Below are 21736 nucleotides of genomic sequence, written 5' to 3'. Positions count from 1 at the left end.
CCAACATCTGAGGGAAGGACGGGCAGGGTTACACCATCTGCCGCGCTTATGTGCATGCATATCGTGTTTGTTGTTGCGAGACCGACCGACGCTTCTTCCATGAATGGTCTTCTAGCCGACTGTTAAGCAATGAGTTGAACAAGCCAGTAGATCTTGGCCATTCACTGATTTCTGATGTTTGCTTTTTCATGGTTTCTGCAGATGCGCATCAAGCTCTATGATGCCAAGGAAAACGGTTGTAATCCCTCGGAGGCACCATTCGGCCATCCCGAAGATGCAACGCATTTGATGAAAGAGCTGAGTTGAGATGTAACTCTGACCGGGGCCATTGTGCGGCTGAATACATGAAGTTCATTGCTACCGAGTTGGCTCATGTGCTACGTATTACGGATATTTCCATCTACTTGTCCCAGACTTGCATCGCCAGCAGTATTCTTGAGAAAAGAATCGAGGGAGAATACAGAAGCAAAGGCAGTGGTGTTTATGCTATCTACATGTTTGCTGGGATCAAGAGGCGCAATTGCATTGCGTATTTCTTCTCGGCGCTTACTGTACCCCGCCCAAGTCAAACCACTATGTCAGAACATGCTGTTGGTTCCAGTTGCTCAATTGCTGGCTGAGCTGAGCTGAGCTGAATAGGCCTGGTTGAACTGTTTACTCTCACGGCTACTGTTCATAGCGCTCAGAGCGATCATAGCATCATGAACTGCTGGTCTAATAAGGTGCATGCGTTTCAGACCTTGATCATTGAATCGAAAATAGTGCTCAATTTTTTTTCTTTTCGTAACAACACCAACTACAACTGAAGTTCCGACATATACCCCGAATTTGATGGTCAAGTACTGAACTATCCAAAATGAACACTGAACGAGAATTCATCATAATTACACCAGGAGAGGCCAGATGAAGTGCGACGATATTGTTCTTTTTGCTTGCGCTTCTGATATCAGAAGGATGTTATCGATTTGGACTGTCATAAACTGGGATGACAATTCTCTGGCTTCATGTCAGACTAAACTCGATTGCACATGAAGAGGCAGGCAACTTACAAGCTCTTGCTTATGATTGTATGTGTCTTGGTGGCGGGCTCTGGACCCCTAGGCAGGTCAACCCCTGGGAACAGCCAACAGAACGTCCATCCACATCACTGTCTCTCCACAGCCTACTTTCTTGGTGGAGTCATGGCGCCTTGTTTAGCTTGGGCCATGATATTATTCTCCGTCTTGTCCCGTACAATTTTGGAGTCTGAGGAATTCGATTGCTTGAATCCTTCCCATGGGCGGTCAACGTTCCACAACCAATTCGATATTCGGGAAACCTGATCGTTGGTTTGGAAGCGCGGTTTTGATAGGTTTGTGCCTCCAGTAACTATGTCGTCTGCATTGGCTCGGTTGCGACCTAATGTCTCAGTGCTAGCAGTGGGTGTGTTGCCGCTCAGGGTCTCAGCAACCACTTGCTGATGATGGGTTGGAGTTGCCGAGTTATCTCTTGTGCGCATAGTTTCGGTGTCGTTTTGCTTTAGAGTGTCCATGATTTGTCTTGGGCAAGCAATGCAAGTGCCTACTGCTGATTCTTGCTCTTCGTCCGACGTTTTCGACCAACTTCCATGGGGGGCTTCTATACTTACAGATCGAGTGCGGCTCAAAAATAGCCAGCTTTGTTTTCCCATCTATCTCAGGCTGTTCTATTCATGCCCGAAACCACAAGATGGTGGTAATCTGGGCACCTCACAATACTGTGGGTGCAAGTGTCGTCGCCGTCTCTACCTAAGCTGGCTCTAAACCACTGCGCCCCAAAGGGTGAGGCCATTTGCATCCAGCCAGCAAGCAATGTCGACAAGTTGTCCTCTGTTTACACTGCCTTATCGTTGAACTATAGCCACGGCGAGACGCACATAACCTCCTGCCTGGATACATGAATGATAGATGATCGTATCACAGGGATCTACTGCGCAAGGCAGGCTACGGTAGCCACTGCACACCACCCACAATTCACAGCTGGTGACAATTCAAATTTGGACCTTCTCTGGCCAGCTCATCGATCTCTTAACGAGTGAAAATCTTGGTCATGAGGAAGGTCCAGACAGCAGAGGTGCCAGACACTGTGTATGCAGTGATCGCCATGTTTCTTGTCTGATCACTCGAGCCACGACTGATCCATCGATAAGCATGACAATTCTTCATCTCACCCCTTGCAAAGGATTGAATGAATGACTGTTTTACAGCCACTCCTGACCGTGATTTGGAAGTACAGGAAGAACGTCAAAACTGTCCGGTTTTCAGCCTATTATGAGCAAGTCCTCAGCGACATACCAAAGTCTAAATGACGTTGCAGATAGTATTTATGTTTTCTGCAGGATTATTGGGTGCTTCCTTCAGTATCTAATCGGCTGTATGAAAGAATTCTTTCGCGGTCAATTGCGGTATCGTTTTTGGTTATTCGTCCTTCTTTTCTACGATGTGACGTACGTGACTAACAACAGCGACAGTAAGCACCGCGCGATCTCAATCAACAGCTTTTCAAGGGCTCAAAATAAGGTCATATGGCCATATCCTGACGTCCTAAGAGGAGCGTGCCAAGCGATTTGGAACAACCTTTCGGGCATTATCCGCGCCGCTGTCTAACTTCATCTCAGATGGAAGTGTGTGTCCGTGGGGCGCCGATATAAACTCGCTTTCCGATAAGGCAACCACATTAACGCGGCCTCATTCGAGGTTTACTCGATTTTTCATTCAGTCATCCGCCGGGAGGCGCAGTCAAGCAGATCAATCGGACTCTGGTTTCCGGGGTTCATAATACACTCGATGGGTCCGAATAGTCCAACGTCATGGACAATTCATACATGGCACACCGGAGAAGTCACCTCTCATGTAGTTGTCCGAGGCGCATATAGCCCAACGTCTTGTTGTACTGGGATGGTATTGATCATTCTGACACGAATTCTACCCATATTCGCGTCTACGTGAGAGTGTTTGGCTGATTTAATCCATTGGATAATGCCAACTACAGCTCGTGGTATTGGGGTCATGGTCAACATTGACTAAAATACAGTTGTGGCTTCAAACTCGCCTACCTCGAGAGATAGCCGATATGTTGTCAGGATGAGATATCACTCGCGACTTTCCCAGTGAAAATCAAACAACAAAACGGAGATCGGCTTGATAGGATTGCAGAGAACGGCGTGTCGTTAGTTTTGTTCGCGATCACTGCCACTGAGGCTCTGCCCAGCCAATAATGTCATTTACTGCCCATGGATCAACGAATCAGTCATTCACTAACAAGCGAGTCCGGGGTTAAACTACCGAATTGCAGTGAATACCACGTGTCAGACTTAGAGTAGTCGTATTGCCGCGGCCGTCTGGTCAAGATCTGTCACTTTCTTAGTGATACACGATCGGTGAGCGTGTGACAACCAGCAGAACCGATCTAATGGATTGTGTTTGACAGGCGACAGTGTATAAGCCAAGGGACTCCCCAGATTATAGCCAAAGACGCCTATTCTGAACCAGGCTAGACCTGCCTGTCATTCAACGTCAATCAACTTCAGAGGCCCAACTCGTTAGGCCGCCATAGAAACACCAATCAATACAACTTCTTACCACACAAGCTCACAATGAGCGGACCATTCAAAACGAAGTATACCTATCCTCATACGATCCCATTTATAAGTGTACAGAAGTTCTGATGGTGCCCAATACAATATTGAGTGTATCTACAGCTATGATTCGAGATGTCGAGATGAGGTTGGGTATAGCTAGTTTGTGGCTCGCCTCACTCTGACGAGCTCATAATTTAGATCTACCTGTCAACTTCCTCTTTATAAGACATATCATAATGCCCAATGAGGCAGCATGCGTATTCTTTACGACTTGCATTCCATATGCTGACCAAGCGCGAGTGTGACAACTCGTCAGGGACTAGGTTTCATGTGTAGAGATTTGATGATAGGTCATGCTTGAAGTTGACTGTCACTTGCGAAAATTTAATCAGGCCAATATTCCTTGCGTTTATTGGTCCTGCCGTCATAGTCTAGATTATATTTCACCCGTTACTGTTAAGCTCATATCTCTGCAAAGATCGAATGAGTACAACATTCATATTTCACCCGTTTCCTGAATACTACCACACCCTTCGATATACCCTCACCGTCAATGCATCCGCACCCAACTTGACGATTCTTTACCTGCCAAAGGATAGAAGTAGCCAAGCCGAAAGGACAATTCGTTGCAACTTCTTTTTGATGGGCTGTATTCATTACTAACGATTATTTGTGAGGCTTTAACAGTTGAGAGATTCTGAGGTTCAGTCATTGCTAAACATTCGTGTCATTTACATCACATTTAATCAGAAGAGAGACAGAGCTTTTTTTTGAATCGTCGTAATAAAATTTATACAAGAGACTTGTCTCTGAAAGGCCAGAGAACATATCTATATAACAGAAATATATCTGCAAGAGGTGCAGATTCACCGCCCTCCACTAGGGAGAAGCGAGATGGGTGTTTTGCTAGAAAACACGAGCATGTGAACGGCTCGGACGTGTCACATATCGTTTGGTGTCTGTTCAGAACCGTTTTCGAGTCCTTTACAGAGCCATGCGGGCAGCACGGCGAGCACGGCGGCGAGAAGCGCAGCCGGTCTTGGGAGGAGTGACGGGAGTGGAAGGAGCCTGAGTAGGGGCAGCGGCCTCCTCGGAAGGCTTGACAACGGTGGAAAAGGTAGGAGTAGGGGCGGGAGCCTGGGTCTCAGCGGCGGTAGGGGCAGGGGCAGCGGAGCCAGAGCCAGAGCCAGAGCCGGAAGAGGTTCCCTGCCAGACCTTGGGGCCGGGGAAAGAGTAGGATTGGGCGTTGTAGACGTCAAAGACAATACCCTTGTCGGTGTAAGTGTAACCGGTCTGGAAGTCGAAGTTCTCATCGGGGACGGCAGTGCCAGATCCAGTGATCTCAACCTGAGCGCAAGAGGGGTAGAACTGAGCACCACGGGCGCTGTTGTCCTTGAAGGCAACATCGGCCTCGTGACCGGCGATGATCTCCTGGCGGACGATGTACTTGCCGGCCTTGAGGCTGGAGGGGAGAGTGAAGGTAGCCTTGCCCTTGTCCTTGATGAGCTTGTCGACAGCCCACTGGCCACCCTCAAGACCATCCTCGGCGATCTTGGTCCAGATAGCACCGGTACCATCGGTCTCGGTGTAAGGGGCGATGTAGGTGATGATGGGACCCTTGTGAGAGCCATCAATGATATCGTCACCTCGAGTGTTGTGGTACCACTCGAAGGTGACCTCGTCACCGGCAGCAGCGGTGGCAAACTTGGGAGCAGCCTTTCCACCGTTGACGTTGCAGACAATGTCGGGGCTGGTCAGGTCCTTGACGGGGTTGTTGTTCTCGGGAGATCGGATGTAGGTGTTGCGACCATCACCGAGGTCCTTTCCGTTGACCCAGAGGCCGTAGACCTGAGCGTGGGCAGAGACGGTGGTGGCCATGGCCAGAGTAGCGGCGGTAGCAGTGAAACGCATCTTGATAGATTTCTTTGGTGTTATAAAAACTTGTAAAGTGGTAAGGATTGGAATGAAGCGAGGGTTCGCAAAGTGTTGATTTATATGGTGTTTAGAAAGAATGAAGGTTTGGCACAGCCAAATTGAAAGAAAGTGAAGATAGTTGAGAAAGAAGAAGTGATTTTGCTACGACGAGTGTGGAGAGAAAGAAGAGAAGACATGTTGGAGGAGAGTGAAGCCAACTTATATATCAGATCTCGAGGTCCTCTTCCCCCCCCCCCCCCCCCCCTGCTTGAACATTGAGTTGCACCCGCCCACGAGGAAACTTCCGCCCGTCGGTCTCGCTAAAGAGAAGCAGATACAAGGATCAAGGAACACAATTTCATCTGTTTACTGCAAGTTCATTACGCGTATCTGCCAACCTGTGCCAGTGACCAGGTATCTCAGGAGAGGCACTTCAGGTCGACGGATCCTTGCAGGAGCTGGCGGTCTCGTCTTTGAGTCTGTACTCCATAGCAGGTCAGATACTGATAGACGGAAAAAATAATCGAGTGTAAGCAGCATCAGAGAAGCGGAAATTGAAACCGTGGGCCGCTTACACGAGGACCTGGGCTGTCAAAAGAGAAAACCAGGGCGTTTAACCTTAATCCTTGTCCCACTACGTTTGAGCCTCACAGTTGGACTCGCCATGATTGGTTTCTTTGGTCAACGGTGAAACTAGACGCCTTTTGAGTGGCTGCCTTTAATGTTAATATCGGAGCGAGAGTCTATAGTGAGATCGTGGAGCGGTGGTCTCCCCCTGATCTCGAACCCCTATCCCTGCCCCTGTCGGCTATCCCCAGCAAATTTGAGCAGTTGCTTTCTTTCTTCTTCTTCGATCCCCCGCTTTTCTACACCTGAAACTCCGAAGAAGGATATTCTGTACTCCGACTGGGGGAGAAATTCTCGAGAGGCGGCCCGAAGCATTTGACGTGCAGTTTCAAGGGGTTGCCAGCAGATGGAAAAGTGAGGATAGTATCGGACGACAGATGAAAGAGTGAAAACAATTCTGTTTCGACATGTTTCTCGTCCAGCAGGTTTTGTCAAAAGATGGCATCATTCATCTGATACCGCTCAGGTCTACCGTGTTGGAATAGATGTCATCAAAGCTCATCTGTAAAAGTACATAACTTAGTAGTGAAGAAATGGCGTAGCATTCGGCACATGACATGATTAGCACATGTGGCATATGCCGTGACTGACGACCACTAGGTCCTATGTAGCATCAATTCTAATATAAGCATGTATATGCTTCCTATGTAAGCTTCAATTTGTATGTATAGAAGCGAGAGGTAAATAAATGACTGGAAACTTTACAAGGGTCTGTTTTGAGTCGATCGTTCAATGCAACCCCACGCATCGTAGTCCCTAACACATCAGGTTTGAAGATGAGTGCCAAGATTGTTACCCTATAGTATGATTGTAGATCTTGGTTAAACAACACATGGATATAATGACGCATGCTTTGATTATTTTATCGTGTCGGAAACATTAATGTGTCAGGTATAAACAAAAATTTTAGAGGCATTAAGTATTGTTTGCTTTACAATCATTAAGTGGGTGGTACAAGTATTGATTAAGTGATGATTTCTTGTATAAAAGCTGCTGGCAACTAAAAACAACCGACGGTGAACTGCACAGCATGTGTTCAAAGCATAAGCATAAAGATGTTTGAGAGTAATGCAGGTCATGTGCTTTACGCATTACGGCCCGAAAACACCGAGCCTTGTACTGTCGGAAAGACGCACCGCATAACCGAAACCACCCCAGCTGGTTGCTTCGGACAGGCCTCATGGAGTGTGGTATCCACGTCCGGGAGGCGTCTCGGGAAATATGGGTCATTCGCGGAGTCCGTCCCGGAGGATAGAAAACATGATACGGTAGTATGCGTTGGAAGAAGGAGATGTGGACTGCTGAGCAGTGATTTTGTATTGTGTGAGATTAAGGTTGCGTTTATGCCCTACTTTGTATGACTCTCGATACAGGGCAACCTCTTTTATTTTTTATTTTTCAAAGTTGTACGAACCACCAAATGCTACGGTAGTAGAGGATCAACTTGACGTCTGGGTTATCTAAGTATGGTTCGTATCCCGACCGGATGCATGTTTAATGTGCTTTTTCTCTTCATGTAATACCTGCCTAGGTAGGTAGATATGTATCCTTACCACAATTGACAAGTTTCTTTATAACCCTAAGTACTAAATTTAGATAGTCCATTATGCTTTAGACTTCCATACCCTAAACCTACTACCCTAAACTTCTGGACTTTAGCATAACGATATAGGTAGGTGAGGGTATTCGGAACTGCGGGGCCCTCAAACAAAGTCAAAGTATCTGAGTAAAGTTTATTACCGTGAGTCACAAACTCTCTAGTAGCATTGTATATAATCGAGGCCTCCCTGCACTTGACTCTTAGCAACATCGCTTCTTTTCAAATACACACACATACGTCTGCTCATCTTTACAAGTCACACTTACCTCGCAATGGACGACTTCCCACGCTTATTATCGCTCCCCTTCGAGCTGAGGGACATGATATGGACATACTGCGCTACTACTGCGGAGTCAAACGGGTTGCTGAAATGCTGTCACCAGGCAAGGGACGAGTTCATCCACCACTGCATACTAACTGAAGATGCTGAAAGGCTACAAACACTCCGGATCTGGCTGGACAATCTCCCTGGACCTACGGGTGGGCACATGGATATGTTGCGACTCCATCGATTCAAGACTATGGATAAGTGCGGTGCTGGAATCTTCGCTCGACAGAACCAGAACTATCCCAAGTCAGGAGGTCCTTATGGGGCATCTACCGAGATCAATAGGCGTCTTGCTACACTGTTCGACCCTTTCGCGGCTGCTCATATCATCGAAATGCGCGACAGTTGCCCACATTTTCGTGCAGTGAAGTGGGCGACCGCTTCTCTATCTAAACACACCAAGCAAATGTCCGATGAGGCATGGCTCAAGTTTTATCCCCAGGGCATTCGATATTACTGGGATAGAAGAAACCTCATCGAGTGGAGACTCCGTTGGACAACACAAAACTACAGCTTGCTGGAGAAGTTTGAAAACAGTCTTTATGGCTGTAACAATGTGCTCTTGCACCAATGGTGGGGGTGTGTGTCTTCCTACCAAGACTCATGGGCCGTCTTCAACGAGCTTGCGCTTCCCGTTGAACGTGAAGCCCTGCAGTGGGCCATAAAGTCCTTCCCAAACCACCCCGCGGATATCGAGCGCCCGGTTCTGGTTCGACGAGATCGGGATGAGTATATTGTGCGCGTGGCCAGGAAGGGTTGTGGGTATACGATTTACAATTATTATACTATGGCTTGGTGGTGTTTGGCTTCGGCCAACTACACAGGAGCAAGTCCATTCTTTCACAATAACAGGGGCTTTCGACCAGGATCAGGATCCAGGTATTGGCACCGGTCCATGTACAGCCCCCATAGGCATCCAATGTATCCTCCGGACTTTTAGAAAGTTCAGAACAATAACTACAGCCCCACGTGTCTTGATTAGAGCTCCCAATGATATTCTCTTAATGCTAGTAGGTAGGTATTCGTGTATACCGGTTGATCGAAACTAGGTAGCACTTACAATGAATATTACCTACCTAGGTAGAAACTAAGGAAGATAAAGAGACTCTTAGTACTGTGTAGCAGAAATGTTAGTCTCCTAAATCTTATTGTATAGAAATAAATAGCCTAAAGAGCATGGTCTAAGCAGTATAAGCAGTCCTACTAATTTCGTCCCTTATGCTTCTAGCGACCATGAGAGGCGCAGATGGCGCTTGGTAAGAATAAAGCTGCGGATGCTTGACTTGGACCCTTTGCGATAAGCTGCTCTCCCTATTGACTGACTTTTGGCCGCGTGACGCTTTTGAAGTGATCACTGCGTTGCTAAAGGACTCCTCACGGTGTTGTTTGGAAACTCCTATATCATGATAGGTGTCAACATAGAGACGCACAACTCGTACATATAGTAGGTAATCAATTTCATTTGTATGCTTGGCAACGTCTATCTAGAAGCCTTGGTACTAAATTTGGATTAACTAGACGTGATTGTACGCCATTGTCATGACACGAACCAGCTCGTCTAAATCCTACAGTCCGTCAAAGGTGCCATTGAAAGCCTACTAGAAGTTAGGAAGAAGTCTCACCTACATCGTTCTGGTAAGTCTAGAAATTTAGGACAGTGGGTTTAGGGTCTGGGAGTCTAAATTGTTACCAACTGTGTTTAAGTTGTCTAAACTGGATGCCAAGGCCATAAAGAAATTTATTAATAGATGCTGTAGGTATTACGTCAAGACGATATGCGCCTTAGGCATAATCCAACAATATACTCAGCTACAGTATCACGCAGTTATCTTTGATCAAGGCTCCCAAAACACAAATGACATTACTAGGCTCAGCGAATACTCATTGAACATGAAAACCAGTGTATATAATCTCCTTTACCAGAAACTATTGTTGCATCTACTTGAAAGTATGACCATTGTCTCAGTTTGACCCAGAGGCCGCCGTCTTCTTTGATAGCACAGCATCATCCACACTTGGCGGTGCAGGAATGTCCACACCCTCTACTCGATACTCCAATCCTGGATAGGCATCACTAATAACAAGAACATCCAGCTTGCGGGCTTGTCCAGCCTCGGCTGGGGGAAGTTTGATGCTTGTCTTAGCTGTAGGCTTGCTGCCAGCTTCGAGCTTGCGGTTGCCGCTTGTCCAGCCCACACGCTTCACTGCGATAACCTCGTCGCGCGATAGATTTGCCACAACAACGAACCAAGACTCTGTTTGAGGCTTGGGGAACTTTGGTGCATAGATGCGAGCCTCGCGCTCCACGAGTTGGTTCAGACGCTTCAGGCTGATTGTGATTGAGAGAGCTGTGGCTTCGGCGATAGAGACCTCCACATTAGGGAGAATAGACACCACACGAGTAAAGCGATTGTGCTGGCTGGCAGGCACACTAAGCTTCTTTGCAAGTTGCACCGCCTGAGCTTTCGCCAAAGCGCTGATCTTGGAAAGTGGTGTGTCGTTCTTGATGTCTGGTTCGACGTTGGGAAGAATCGAGACTGGCGCGTCAGTAGGCCAACGGGCCGACTTGACGGACTGGAGAACCGCCATCATCTGCAAGCAACTTGAAAGGTAGCCTAGCTCTGTTAGAACATCGATAGAAGCCTGGACAATACGAATTGCCTGGTCGAGCACACTGGTCTGATCACCGACGTAATCAGTGATAGGAAGCTCAATTTGAGACATGTGCGCTTGGAGAAGTAGGAATGCCTTCACATGGGGATCCCACATGGGAAGTCCAAAGGCGTGGCCAGGGAATGGTAGATTGTCAGAAAGGGTGTTGTTGATGAGATCCTCGTTGTGTCGCACAGGAAGCTCATCGTATTCAGTGGCGCGAGACATCCAAGACAGGACGTCGAGGAAAGAGGCTTGAGCCTTTGCATGCTTCACAAGGTGGCGGATTGTCTTGTGCGATAGGTAGTAGTAACTCATGATCTTGCCCAAAGGCGTAGGATCAACATCGCCGTTGGGGAAGACCTCGACACACTTGGAGTCGGCGAGCTCGTTCAGTGACTTGTTGACCATCTCGATCATGTAGTCGTTTGCGAGCTGCTGGGCAGCGATACTGTTGTGCTCTTCAGCCGAAATCTCTAGACCGTAGTAGGAGGGATTCTTGTGCAACCTGCGGAAGAAGAATGTCCAAGTGAGATAGTCGAGCGCATCCTGTTTGGTAATAATGGTCTCAGACGACACTTCGGCGCACAGATGGTTATCCAGAACAGTGTGTAGAGAAGACTCGACCGGGAAGCCTGTGTGAAGGAAGTGTTTGTAAAAGTCCTTTTTTGAGTCCTTGGTGAATATACGAGCAACTCCAGAATTGTCGAACTGAGGTCGACCAGCTCGTCCCAACATTTGCAAAACGTCAGTCAAATCCATGTCCTTATATCCTTCGATCTTGGCGTCAAAGAATTGAGTGCCCTTGACGACAACCAAGTGCGCAGGCAAGTTGACACCCCAAGCAAGGGTACTAGTGGCGACTAGGATCTGGATCTTGTTGTTCAAAAAGAGCTCTTCAGCAAGCTGGCGATCTGACTCGACTAGACCAGCGTGATGAAGACCAATACCAAAGTTGATAGCTTCCTTCAGCGCGTCGTCTTTGACTCGAGCAAGATTGAGCTGCAAATCATCCTCATCCATGTGAAGGAAGCGTCGAGGGTTATCTTCCATACCACAAAAGTTGATGAGATCCTTGGCGGTCAAACGGGTCTGTCGTCGTGAAGGGACGAATACGATAACAGGTTTATCGGGACTGTGATTCTTAACAGCCAGGAAGGTAGGGCGGTTCATCGACTGCATCAGAGGACAGAAACCTCTGACTTCGGGGAACCCGTCGATATACAGCTCGAGAGGAACAGGGCGAACGGAATGCTTGAAGTTGAAGAGGCCCTCCTTAACACCTAACCAGTTTCCAAGATCCGTCGCGTTGGCGCAAGCTGTTGACATGCCCAGGAGGCGAACTGCATTCTTTGTCGAAGAAGCAATGTAGTTCATACGAGACACAATAATTTCGAGAATGGGGCCACGGTCACCAGCCAAAAGATGGATCTCGTCAATGATGACCAGGCTGACCTGTCGAACGTACCCTCTTGTCTGCCAAGAACGAGAAATACCATCCCACTTCTCAGGGGTAGTGATAATGATGTCAGCATCCTGTATAGTTCTAGTATCAGGTGTATTGTCACCAGTCAACTCTACCAACTTGAGACCCAAGGGTCGTGCCAGCCGTACGCCCCAGTCCTTGACACGCTCGCGGACGAGCGCTTTCATGGGGGCAATATAAACAACCTTTGACTTGGGTCTCTCGCGGAACGCCCACCACATAGCAAGCTCGGCAGCCACTGTCTTGCCACTACCAGTGGGTGATCCAAGGAGCACATTGGCGGGCGTATGGTAGAGCGTATGGAAGATTTGAGTTTGCATAGGGTTGAAGAAATCGAAGCGCTTAGCATACAGCTCTTCTAACGCTGGGTTCTTGAGCGCAGATATAGGCAATGGTTGCAAGTTCAGGAGTTCAGTATAGACACTCTCTGTGTCCGGGCGGATGAGATGTTGGAAAGAGACAGGTGTGACAGTTTCTGCGCCTAGCCACCTGTCCGATACTGCTCGGACATAGATCTGGCTAGGGAGGGGATCCGAAAGGGGAATCGTGAAGTTAAGCTCATGGTCATCATGTAGCTTTCTCCTATTGAGGATAAAATATTCATGGTGATAGATTTCTGAAGTTTCAGAGTTCTCAACCCAGATGTAGAATGACTCCGAGGTTCCATGAATCTGATCATGCCATCGGAAGTCGGGAATGACATGGAGCTTAATGCGCAAGACATCTCGGTTGAGGGGTGCAATTTCAGCCTCAACGTGAACTGTAGGGAAGTTGTTAAGAATCTTTGCGATGTTCTTGCCAGCACTCTGGTTATGGATCAGGCCTCCGATCTCGGCAGGCTCCATGTCCTTCATTGTCTCGATGGTCAGGTGTTCCTTGGTATCGAGTTGGTTGAGAACAGATTTGGCAAGGTCGAACTGATGAAGAGGATGTTGGTAAGGCCAGATGCGCTTTTCAATCGATTTTGCCAGGGTCAGAAGCACAAGGCATTGGTGGCCCCATCTACGGTTGAGGGCAAGCATAAAGAGTGCTCGACAGATACGTCCAGACTGCTGAGCTACGTAGTTCATGTCGTTGGAAAGAGCAAAGTCTTCAGGCTGGGCCTTGGAGATGTAGGACTGGAGGAGAATATTTGTCTTTGCTTGAGGAGTATCGATACCTCCATCGACATCACAGGGAATAACTTCTCGTCGCAGATGAGTCAACTCCTTCTCTTCGCTGTCTCTGGATTGAATGTTGTCAAACTCTCCACTCATGCTGATCATCTTCAGGATGTCTGCTTCAGTAGCCTGGGGCTGCATCATAGCATTGAACACCTGAACGCTTGTATGAAGGATGTAATATTGACTGGCGATTCGTCCAATGTCCTTGCTGCGAAGTTCTTCTGTCCTCTCATTATATATGATCATCTGGCATTGCTGCAGAGTTTTGGCGGCTTGGATGGCAAGCTGGCGGCGTCTTTGAACCAGGTTTGGGTCGTCTCGGATTTCTGACCATTCAATACCGTAGGACATTGGGCTTCTTTGCATACGCACAAAGAGGTAGGAGTATCCAATCCACTGGACAGCATCGGGAATGGAGGTCACAGTACCCAGCGCAATCTCGGCGTTCAGGTTGTCGACTAGCTTTGCAGAGAATTTGGATTCAATAGGCTGCTGTTCAGTCACAGCGGTCAGGTAATGGGTAAGTTTATCATGGGTGGTGCAAATCATGCCAATACCTGTATCCTCGAACTGAGGACGACCGGCACGACCGAAGATTTGCAGCACATCCAGGATACCCAAGTCGACAAACTTACCATCCTGGGCGCTATAAACTTGAGTTCCCTTGATAACAACTGCTGCAGCGGGCAAGTTGACACCCCAGGCAAGGGTGGCGGTACAACAGAGGACCTTCAAGACACCCTCTCCAAAAAGTCTTTCCATAAGGTTCCTGTCAGATCTCGCCATACCAGCGTGATGAACACCGATTCCCTTGGACAGCAGCTCTCGAATCTCCTTGGACTTGGATTGTTTGATATCGCGAGACGCCTGTTCAAATCCAGGATGATAAGTGGGATCAAGTAGGTCTGCACACATAGCGTCAATGGCTTTCTGATGCAGCATGCGTGCCGTGAGCTGCGTATCTCTTCGTGAGTGGACAAACACCATGACTTGATGGTCACGCTCAAGCATTTCCTTGACCTTGTCAAATGATACTTGGTCCAAGTTATCTCTGGATTGCTTTGTGCCTGCCTTTCCTTTGACACCAATGAAGTGTTGCTCAAGAGGAACAGGGCGGAAGGACGCGTCAAAATAGAACAGACCAGCATATTTGTTAACTTTGAGGAAATCGGCAACATCGACATAGTTAGGTAAGGTAGCACTGAGACCGACAACTCGAATGAGAGATTGTGTGCTCTCCACTTGTCGTTCCGTTCGAGCCACAAGAGATTCCAGAACAGCACCTCTCTCGTCGTGGAGCATATGGACTTCGTCGATGATGAGAAGTCGAACCTTTTGAACGAGTTCTGTATCTCCAGTACCCTTTCGCGTAACAACATCCCATTTCTCAGGGGTTGTAACAATGATTTGAGTCTGGATAATCTCAGACTTTGTAAGCTGCATATCTCCAGTATACTCTCGACATTTGACACCAAGCCAAGCCAGACGCTTACCTAGCTTGTCTGTGACTTCAGCAGCGAGGGCCTTCATGGGAGCAACATAGACGATCTTGAAATCATCGGCGTTGACTGCGAATTCGGTCGCTGTTGGGTTTTCAAAGGGGTTAGGCTCGACATTCTGGGCAATGGTTTGAAGGATAGTAAGCATGGCAGCATCCGTTTTACCAGCACCAGTAGGTGCGCAGATGAGCATATTTTCGCTGGTCTTATGGGCAACAGGATAGACAAGACTCTGCATTCTGTTGAGTGTCTTGTAGCCCTTGAATGTGTTTCGGCACAGTCCGTTCAATTCCTTAACGGGAATGAGTCGCTGTCCGGGGCCCAGGACGCCCTTCTTTCCGGCTGGAATAGAATACTCTTCATACTTGTCGAACAATAATCGCTCGCTTCCAACTGGCAGTCCGTACTTCTTTCCAGCATAGCTCAGTGTATTACCGGCATTGTATGCTTTGTAAACGTGGGGGTACTGGGGTTCCTTGGAATGGGCCGGTGCAAGCGTTGCGGACTTGTGAGCTTGGTCTTGACGACGTAGATTTTCTTCTCGTTGAGCTTTGTTCAAGAGTCGAGGCCCACTGGAACTCCCCTGGCTCTGTTCGTTGACGGCAGAAACGATCTCATCCCTGTGTCCGAGGATCTCGATAATGAAGTCAAGGTCGTCGAAGCCAACCAAGTCAGTCAACTGGATTTGAAGCTCATCATCAGATCGACCAGAGTTAAGGACACTCATGATCTGGCTCTCAAAAACATCAGCTGAGAGGTCGTTCTTGGCTGCAATGGCTGAACACTTAATCGCGAACCATTCAGCACCATAATCTGCGGCACTAGGTGCATCGAAAGCTTCTCCATCGGCAAAATCGCTGCTTAAAGCTTCCTGGTCGTCATCTGAGATAAAGTCCCAAACATCTTGGCCGCTGTTTCCGCTTGAATAGCCGCCAAATTCATCCTCATCAAGGCCATCGTCAGCTGCTCCGTTCTCTTGGGGGATTTTTAGGTTGGCGATAGCCTCTTGCATAGCTGTAAACTGCTCCCGCCACTGCGCCTCTGCAGCACTGAGTTGTTCGGATGCCATGATGTAATCGATGTTTAATCCTCGTGATGGTTCTTATTGTTGTAGCCTGATGGCGGAATGGTGAGACCACGGTCTGTGGTATGCTGTGATGCAAAAGGTCGTTATTCTGCTGCCTATGTCAATTGTGGCAGTTGACGTCCTTTTGATCTCAACCTTGACTAGAGTTGCTCGTCAAGGATTGGTTCATGATGGTGGATGTGTCGTTCTTTCAAAGAGTCATACCGTGCATCAGTAAGTGGACAAAATGTTACTCCACTAAACAAACCCCCCCGCCTAGCCGCCAGTGAGTCCTCACCAGTGCTTGTTTACAGGAGGGGCACTAGACTTCCCTTGGAACTGTCGGCGACGTGGGGAACATGTGACGCCCCTAAAGTCTCGACTTGTCCTGGGTTACTTTACTTACGGTGACGAAGGTTTACAGCAATTCAAGCAACCCCAGACATCGAGTTTCTCTTCTCCGACCTTTCTCATACCTAACTCTTTCACTCCTACTTTCGCCTATTGCGCCGTTCAACTCGCCTACAACCCCGTCCCCCTACAAACTCGATCCAGCAATCATGAAGCTGCATTACATCGGCGTACGCTGTCCCCGTGCCCCTCACCGATCGACCGCAACACTCCGTCCAGTTGGGCTAACTGAGCTGCTGCGACCAGGTCCTCCGCAACGAGAGCCAGCCGGCTCATGAGATTGTCGCTGAGAAGGAGCTCAGCAGCTACTCGCGATTCACCCGCAACAAGTCAGTTTCTGTCTTACTTCCGCGCTCTCTTTTCCGTATCGGCCGGTCCAAGAGGACTAACCGGTAAACTTGAACAGCTATGGCGAATTCATGACCCTATTCGCAAAGACCGTCGCCGAACGCACCCGTCCCGGACAGCGACAGGATGTCGAGGAGCAAGGTATACACGATCCGAACATTCCCCAGCGTCGCAAGGCTCACATGCGCATTCTATAGACTACACTTTCCACGCCTACGGCCGTACTGAGGGCGTCTGCGGCATCATCATCTCCGACCACCAGTACCCTGCCCTCGTGGCTCACCAGCTTCTCAGCAAGGTTGTCGACGAGTTTCTCTCCAAGAACCCCCGCTCCAGCTGGGCAACCGGAACACCCACCCTCGCCATGCCCGAGCTGAAGGAGTACCTCACCAAGTACCAGGACCCTCAGCAAGCCGACAGCATCCTCAAGATCCAGAAGGAGCTCGACGAGACCAAGATTGTTCTCCACAAGACCATCGAGAGTGTGCTACAGCGTGGAGAGAAGATCGACGATCTGGTGGCTAAGAGTGACGGTCTAAGCGCCCAAAGCAAGATGTTTTACCGTACGTCATTACTTATTGACTATATTTCGCCCCTTGTCTGACCGCAACTTACTAATCCGTTTCCGCAGAGCAAGCTAAGAAGCAGAACTCGTGCTGTATTTTGATGTAATGGACCATTTCATTTTTCCTGGCGTTGGACCTGGCTTCTTTTCAGCACATAAGGGATGTCGGCATTGAGATTGGTTATTCGTGCGGCGCAGATACTTTCAATCGTTTATTTCTCCCACCATTCGTTCGCAGAGCCATGTCTTTACAGCAACTTAGACTTGTCGAAAGGGAGGGAAGTAGAGGAATCTTATCACGCGCACTACAGCTGGTGTTTCAAGTTGGAGGAAGATGAATTGTCCTCTTTTGATATATACAGTCCAGAATGGGACAATAGTGAAATTACTCACTTATCGCCAAAGCTAACCTAGATATAAAGAAAAAAAATACAAATCAAGGAGAAATCGTCTTTCTGCTTTTGTCAAGAAAAACTCCAATATGCTTTGAAGACCAATTTAGGTAATGTGTTGTCTTCCCATTCAATGCTTCTCTAGCGCCTTGCTGTAACCCGTAATACGTAATGTCGCAGCATAGCCATTTTGGTGTGCTGTTTATACAAATGAAATAGTGTATATGGAGGAAGAGGCTGTCTCAGGGGTAAAATGTAACAACCAGCCCAAACCAGTTGAGACTGCCGTGGCAATTGCTACCAGAGCAAAGCAAAATCCAAATGAGTATTGTATAAACTCGTGTTAAGGAAAGTAGAGAAAAAGGTGATATGAAATAGTGATAGTGAGTTCCAATGATGGAACAATGAATTAAGATTCCTCGAGAATAACCATCTCGCTCTTACGATGTGTCTGGTATGCATCGGGAGAGTGTGTCAATTCTCGCGGGTTTACCAGGACAGGGGTAGAAGACCTGGTCTCAGCGAGGCGTTCGCCCTCCTCAATAGGGATATAGCCAGGTCCAGATGTAGCAGGGCTGCCATTACGCCTATGTCTAACGCTTGGGTTGCTCTTCAAAGGATGCAACATCTTGCGTTGCTGTTGAGAAACGCTGATCTGGCGAGCGATAGAGATCTCAACAGCATTTCGCAGAGCTTCCTGGGCGTCAGTTTCGGAACTCTTCTTCTTGGGCGACGACAAAGATGAGGATGGTGAAAATCGTTTTGAAGCCTCTGCAGTAGATGATGTGACCGAAGCTGGAGGCGAGGCCATTTGCCACGATGCCTGAGAAGGAGATGCGTTTCTCCCTTTGGCAACATGACCATCCTTTTCGTCATCTGTGTGCTCTGGGGACACAGGCACCGCTCCAGAGCCAAGCGTGTAAGGGGAGTTCTGTCTGGAGAACGCTTCGGGTGATATGACTGCCCTAGGGGGCGAAGGGTGTATTTTGGGGACAAGGCTGATCCTTTCTGTAGCCGCGCCACTGGGACGTCTGTTGAACTTGGAGACTAGCACCGGCTGGTAGTGTGCAGCCTGTGAAGCAAACTTGTCGTGCTGCGTTTCTGTGCGGGAGAGTGTAACTACCTTGGCCTTGGCTTCATGGGTCAATATCTCTGGCGTCTGTACAAAACTAGCTGAGTCGTACGGGGCAGGAGATGTGTTGGCACGGAAGCGAGGGGAAGGCAGTGGCTTCATCTGATCTCCGGTAGGAACGAAGTTCGGCGAGGGCTGCGGTGAGGTTGCCCTCCGTGGACGACGAATATCTCGGTTTTCGGTGATGGCATCCTTGACCATCTTGAGATTGTCTAGATTCGCTTGTCGCCGTGCAAGCAGTGAGGAAGCTGATCCTTGCTGAGGCTGCAATACACTGTTGAACATGACGCTATAACGGTCCATCTTAACATCAGGGATTTGGACGTCAAGTAGTGACCGAGGGATCGCAGGCATCGGTGGGGGCGATGAGGGCGGTACGACTACCCGTGGCGCTCTCTTCTTGCTCGAGTCCCCTCGAAAGGCCCTCAATGACATCTTGCGACCCATCCCTCCAGATCCAGGCTCTTTTGACTTTGCCTCCTTTGTTCCCTTGACTTCGGGAGCAATCTTCTCTTTTCCAAGTTTTGACGGCGAGAAAGTGGCCTGGCTTGGTGTTTGCGTAGGCAGTGGTGATTCTTCGATCACCTGTGCTGGCTGGGAAATAGCGGGCTCAGTGTTGGATCGAATAACGATGGGTTTGTGCTTTGGTGGCCTTCGTGAACTTGGTTCGCCAAAGGTTGATGATGGTAATCCGGAGGAAGTTAATGATGTGGTGGACGCGTTGCTATCTGTCAAAGACCGCTGAGGCTTCTCCGGCCTCATTCCTCGCTTGGACTTTGATCGGAATATACCCCACTTGCGATGCTTATGATCGTTTTCCTCAACAGGCTCTGACACGGGCTTGGGTTCGGGTTCTTGTATAGATTCTGGTGTATCAACTGCTGCATTCATAGCCCTGTTCTGCGGGTTCCAAGGTGCCGGCACTGAGTTTCCCATGTGTGATGGACTTCCTATAGCCATGCCGACGGCGATTACTCCAACCTCTCCAGTGTCTCCCACAGAATCCGGGGTTGATGTTCGCACTAAAGTCGTTGTTGATAGTGATGAAGTGCGCGGGCTGAGGTCTGGAGATGGAAGTCGGCCATGGATGGGAATATGAAACGCCGTTACGTTGCCCTTTCTTGAACTTTTTAGGACGAGAGCAAGGTCGTCTCTGGAAACTCGCTTGTTGTCAAAGGAATGATTAGAGAAGGACTTGCTCTCTGAACGGTCGACGTTGAAACTGCCTCTGCGCTGTAGTAACTGTCGTTGGGAACTGGAGGCCGCTGACACAGTGGCAGCTCTCGAGAGATTTGTAGCATTAGGCATGACTGAAGATATGTGGTCTCGCAATTATGCGAGGGGGGTCTCTCTATGCTGATGGGCCGACTGTTCAGGATAGATTGACATCAAGCTGAAGGAACGTGTAACAGATGAGAGCACGGCGGAGCGTGTGGGAGATGTTTGCTTGGCTTATAGAGCATGAAAGAGTCTTTGTTTTGACAGATGGTCCCCTGTATCGAACAGGGTCTGACACAGAATATGGTTCACCAAAGACCAAGCTATCAAGCAAGTTCTCAGGGACCAGGGTCCTCTTTTAAAAAGAAGCCCATTCGAGTGACGGATAGATGCTTTGAACGGGAGGCGACCCTCGTCTCACAGGGACCACCCCGCCTTTCATGAGGAGCCTATAGTATCGAGCGGTTGATGAGAATCGAGACGAATAGGGATAAAAGACCGGCAACCAAGAGGGAATTGTAGCCAAGATGACGATGCAGCTGCAGGGGTGAAATGGAATAAGCGCAAGAGGCAATTTCCATGCTCAAGAGCCTATCCCCGGATTGGCACAAGAGAAGCACCATGAATCGGCTTCTCAACCAGCCAAAGGGCAGACTCTGGACTCTGGAGCCGACTCATCTCAAGGACCCCCAGCCTTGGTCCTGGGAAACAGGCTAAAGGTGCACTTGCATTGGTCGCATGTTTGAGATTAATGGAACGGACGAGTTTGGTTCCTGGAAGTCAAGTCAGAAATCTTTAACACAACCCGGCCCATGATCCATCGATGAGCGAGCAATCAGCAGTCTAAGGCTAGGGCCAAACAAGGTCTGACTGGGGTGTCCCCTGTTGACCCGTTGAGAAGAGTCGATTAGTGGAGTTTGGGTCGTGTGTCAGTGAGTAACCCTATCCAATACAATATAAACCCTTGAGGTTTATTTAGATTCATTAGATCAATGCTTAGGAAGAAGCCGGCTGTGGCATGAGCGGTTGTTGTTTAGTCGAGATTTAACGCCCGCAATTGGATTGGGTTGATAATTATAGTTAAGCCGCCGACCTATAACATGTTGCGGTTAGTTCCTCCCTATAGCCGCCGTTCTAATGTTCGATACAGAACAATGTCTCATACCAATCGGCCAACGCGGCAATCTGTCGCCATTGCTGGGATATTTTCGATGAGTGTACACACACACACACTGCAACGGTCAACGCTGATCCCGGACTTGCACCCAACCTTGGCAGTCAGTCTCTCTCTGCGACAACCAAACCAAGCAAGACCCGATTCATGTACATGATCCTTCGTCTTGAATCGCGGTCAGCTGTCACTCAACCATCCCTGACTCTAATTACCTCAATTGCACTCTTTCCTAATTGCCTACGCTGGCAGGCTGGCAGGCTGAGTACAGGGTCTCTCTCACTGTCGTATTACTTGCATGCAGCTGCTTGACCTCATTTACTGTGCCGTATATTCCCTAGACAACACCTGCATGATGCTTTTGAAGCGTAGTATTGTACGTCCAGTACGTCCAGGACAGCTCATGTATTGGGTTTGGGCTGGATGGTCTCTCGAAATTAGAGGAGCAGCACATTAAAACATACCCACCCTGTCACAGCCTTGTATGAAACACCCGCATTTCAGACAACTGCAGGCACAGCACAATCTGCAAGCAACCTCTCCACTGCATAAGCAACCTGGATGCA

At 48.6% G+C, this 21736-nt stretch overlaps 7 protein-coding genes across 7 annotated transcripts; 3 read left to right on the top strand and 4 right to left on the bottom strand.

The window, feature by feature from the left end:
- Window positions 1-1162: 1162 nt before the first annotated feature.
- Window positions 1163-1531, bottom strand: FGSG_12915 (uncharacterized protein; the record flags this gene model as incomplete). Its single annotated transcript, XM_011326759.1, has 1 exon — window positions 1163-1531. One exon carries the CDS (start codon window positions 1529-1531, stop codon window positions 1163-1165), a length of 369 nt encoding a protein of 122 aa, XP_011325061.1.
- Window positions 1532-4582: 3051 nt separating this feature from the next.
- Window positions 4583-5509, bottom strand: FGSG_06397 (uncharacterized protein; the record flags this gene model as incomplete). The annotated part of the gene is made up of 1 exon (XM_011326758.1): window positions 4583-5509. One exon carries the CDS (start codon window positions 5507-5509, stop codon window positions 4583-4585), a length of 927 nt encoding a protein of 308 aa, XP_011325060.1.
- A 1685-nt stretch (window positions 5510-7194) lies between these two features.
- Window positions 7195-7500, top strand: FGSG_12914 (uncharacterized protein; the record flags this gene model as incomplete). The annotated part of the gene is made up of 1 exon (XM_011326757.1): window positions 7195-7500. One exon carries the CDS (start codon window positions 7195-7197, stop codon window positions 7498-7500), a length of 306 nt encoding a protein of 101 aa, XP_011325059.1.
- A 511-nt stretch (window positions 7501-8011) lies between these two features.
- Window positions 8012-9007, top strand: FGSG_06396 (uncharacterized protein; the record flags this gene model as incomplete). The annotated part of the gene is made up of 1 exon (XM_011326756.1): window positions 8012-9007. The coding sequence occupies one exon, from the start codon at window positions 8012-8014 to the stop codon at window positions 9005-9007; it is 996 nt and encodes a 331-aa protein (XP_011325058.1).
- A 1022-nt stretch (window positions 9008-10029) lies between these two features.
- Window positions 10030-15936, bottom strand: FGSG_06395 (activating signal cointegrator 1 complex subunit 3; the record flags this gene model as incomplete). Its single annotated transcript, XM_011326755.1, has 1 exon — window positions 10030-15936. One exon carries the CDS (start codon window positions 15934-15936, stop codon window positions 10030-10032), a length of 5907 nt encoding a protein of 1968 aa, XP_011325057.1.
- Window positions 15937-16366: 430 nt separating this feature from the next.
- FGSG_06394 (uncharacterized protein) lies at window positions 16367-17731 on the top strand. The gene is made up of 5 exons (XM_011326754.1): window positions 16367-16514; window positions 16591-16673; window positions 16751-16833; window positions 16890-17255; window positions 17324-17731. The coding sequence occupies exons 1-5, from the start codon at window positions 16494-16496 to the stop codon at window positions 17362-17364; spliced, it is 594 nt and encodes a 197-aa protein (XP_011325056.1). The 5' UTR covers window positions 16367-16493; the 3' UTR covers window positions 17365-17731.
- A 327-nt stretch (window positions 17732-18058) lies between these two features.
- On the bottom strand, window positions 18059-18982 carry FGSG_06393 (uncharacterized protein; the record flags this gene model as incomplete). The annotated part of the gene is made up of 1 exon (XM_011326753.1): window positions 18059-18982. One exon carries the CDS (start codon window positions 18980-18982, stop codon window positions 18059-18061), a length of 924 nt encoding a protein of 307 aa, XP_011325055.1.
- Window positions 18983-21736: the final 2754 nt, after the last annotated feature.

This window comes from Fusarium graminearum, chromosome 3 (assembly GCF_000240135.3).
Source record: "Fusarium graminearum PH-1 chromosome 3, whole genome shotgun sequence".
Classification (NCBI taxonomy): Eukaryota; Fungi; Ascomycota; class Sordariomycetes; order Hypocreales; family Nectriaceae; genus Fusarium; species Fusarium graminearum.
Note: the sequence above shows the minus strand (reverse complement) of the source record. Positions and strands in the feature narration are given on the sequence as shown.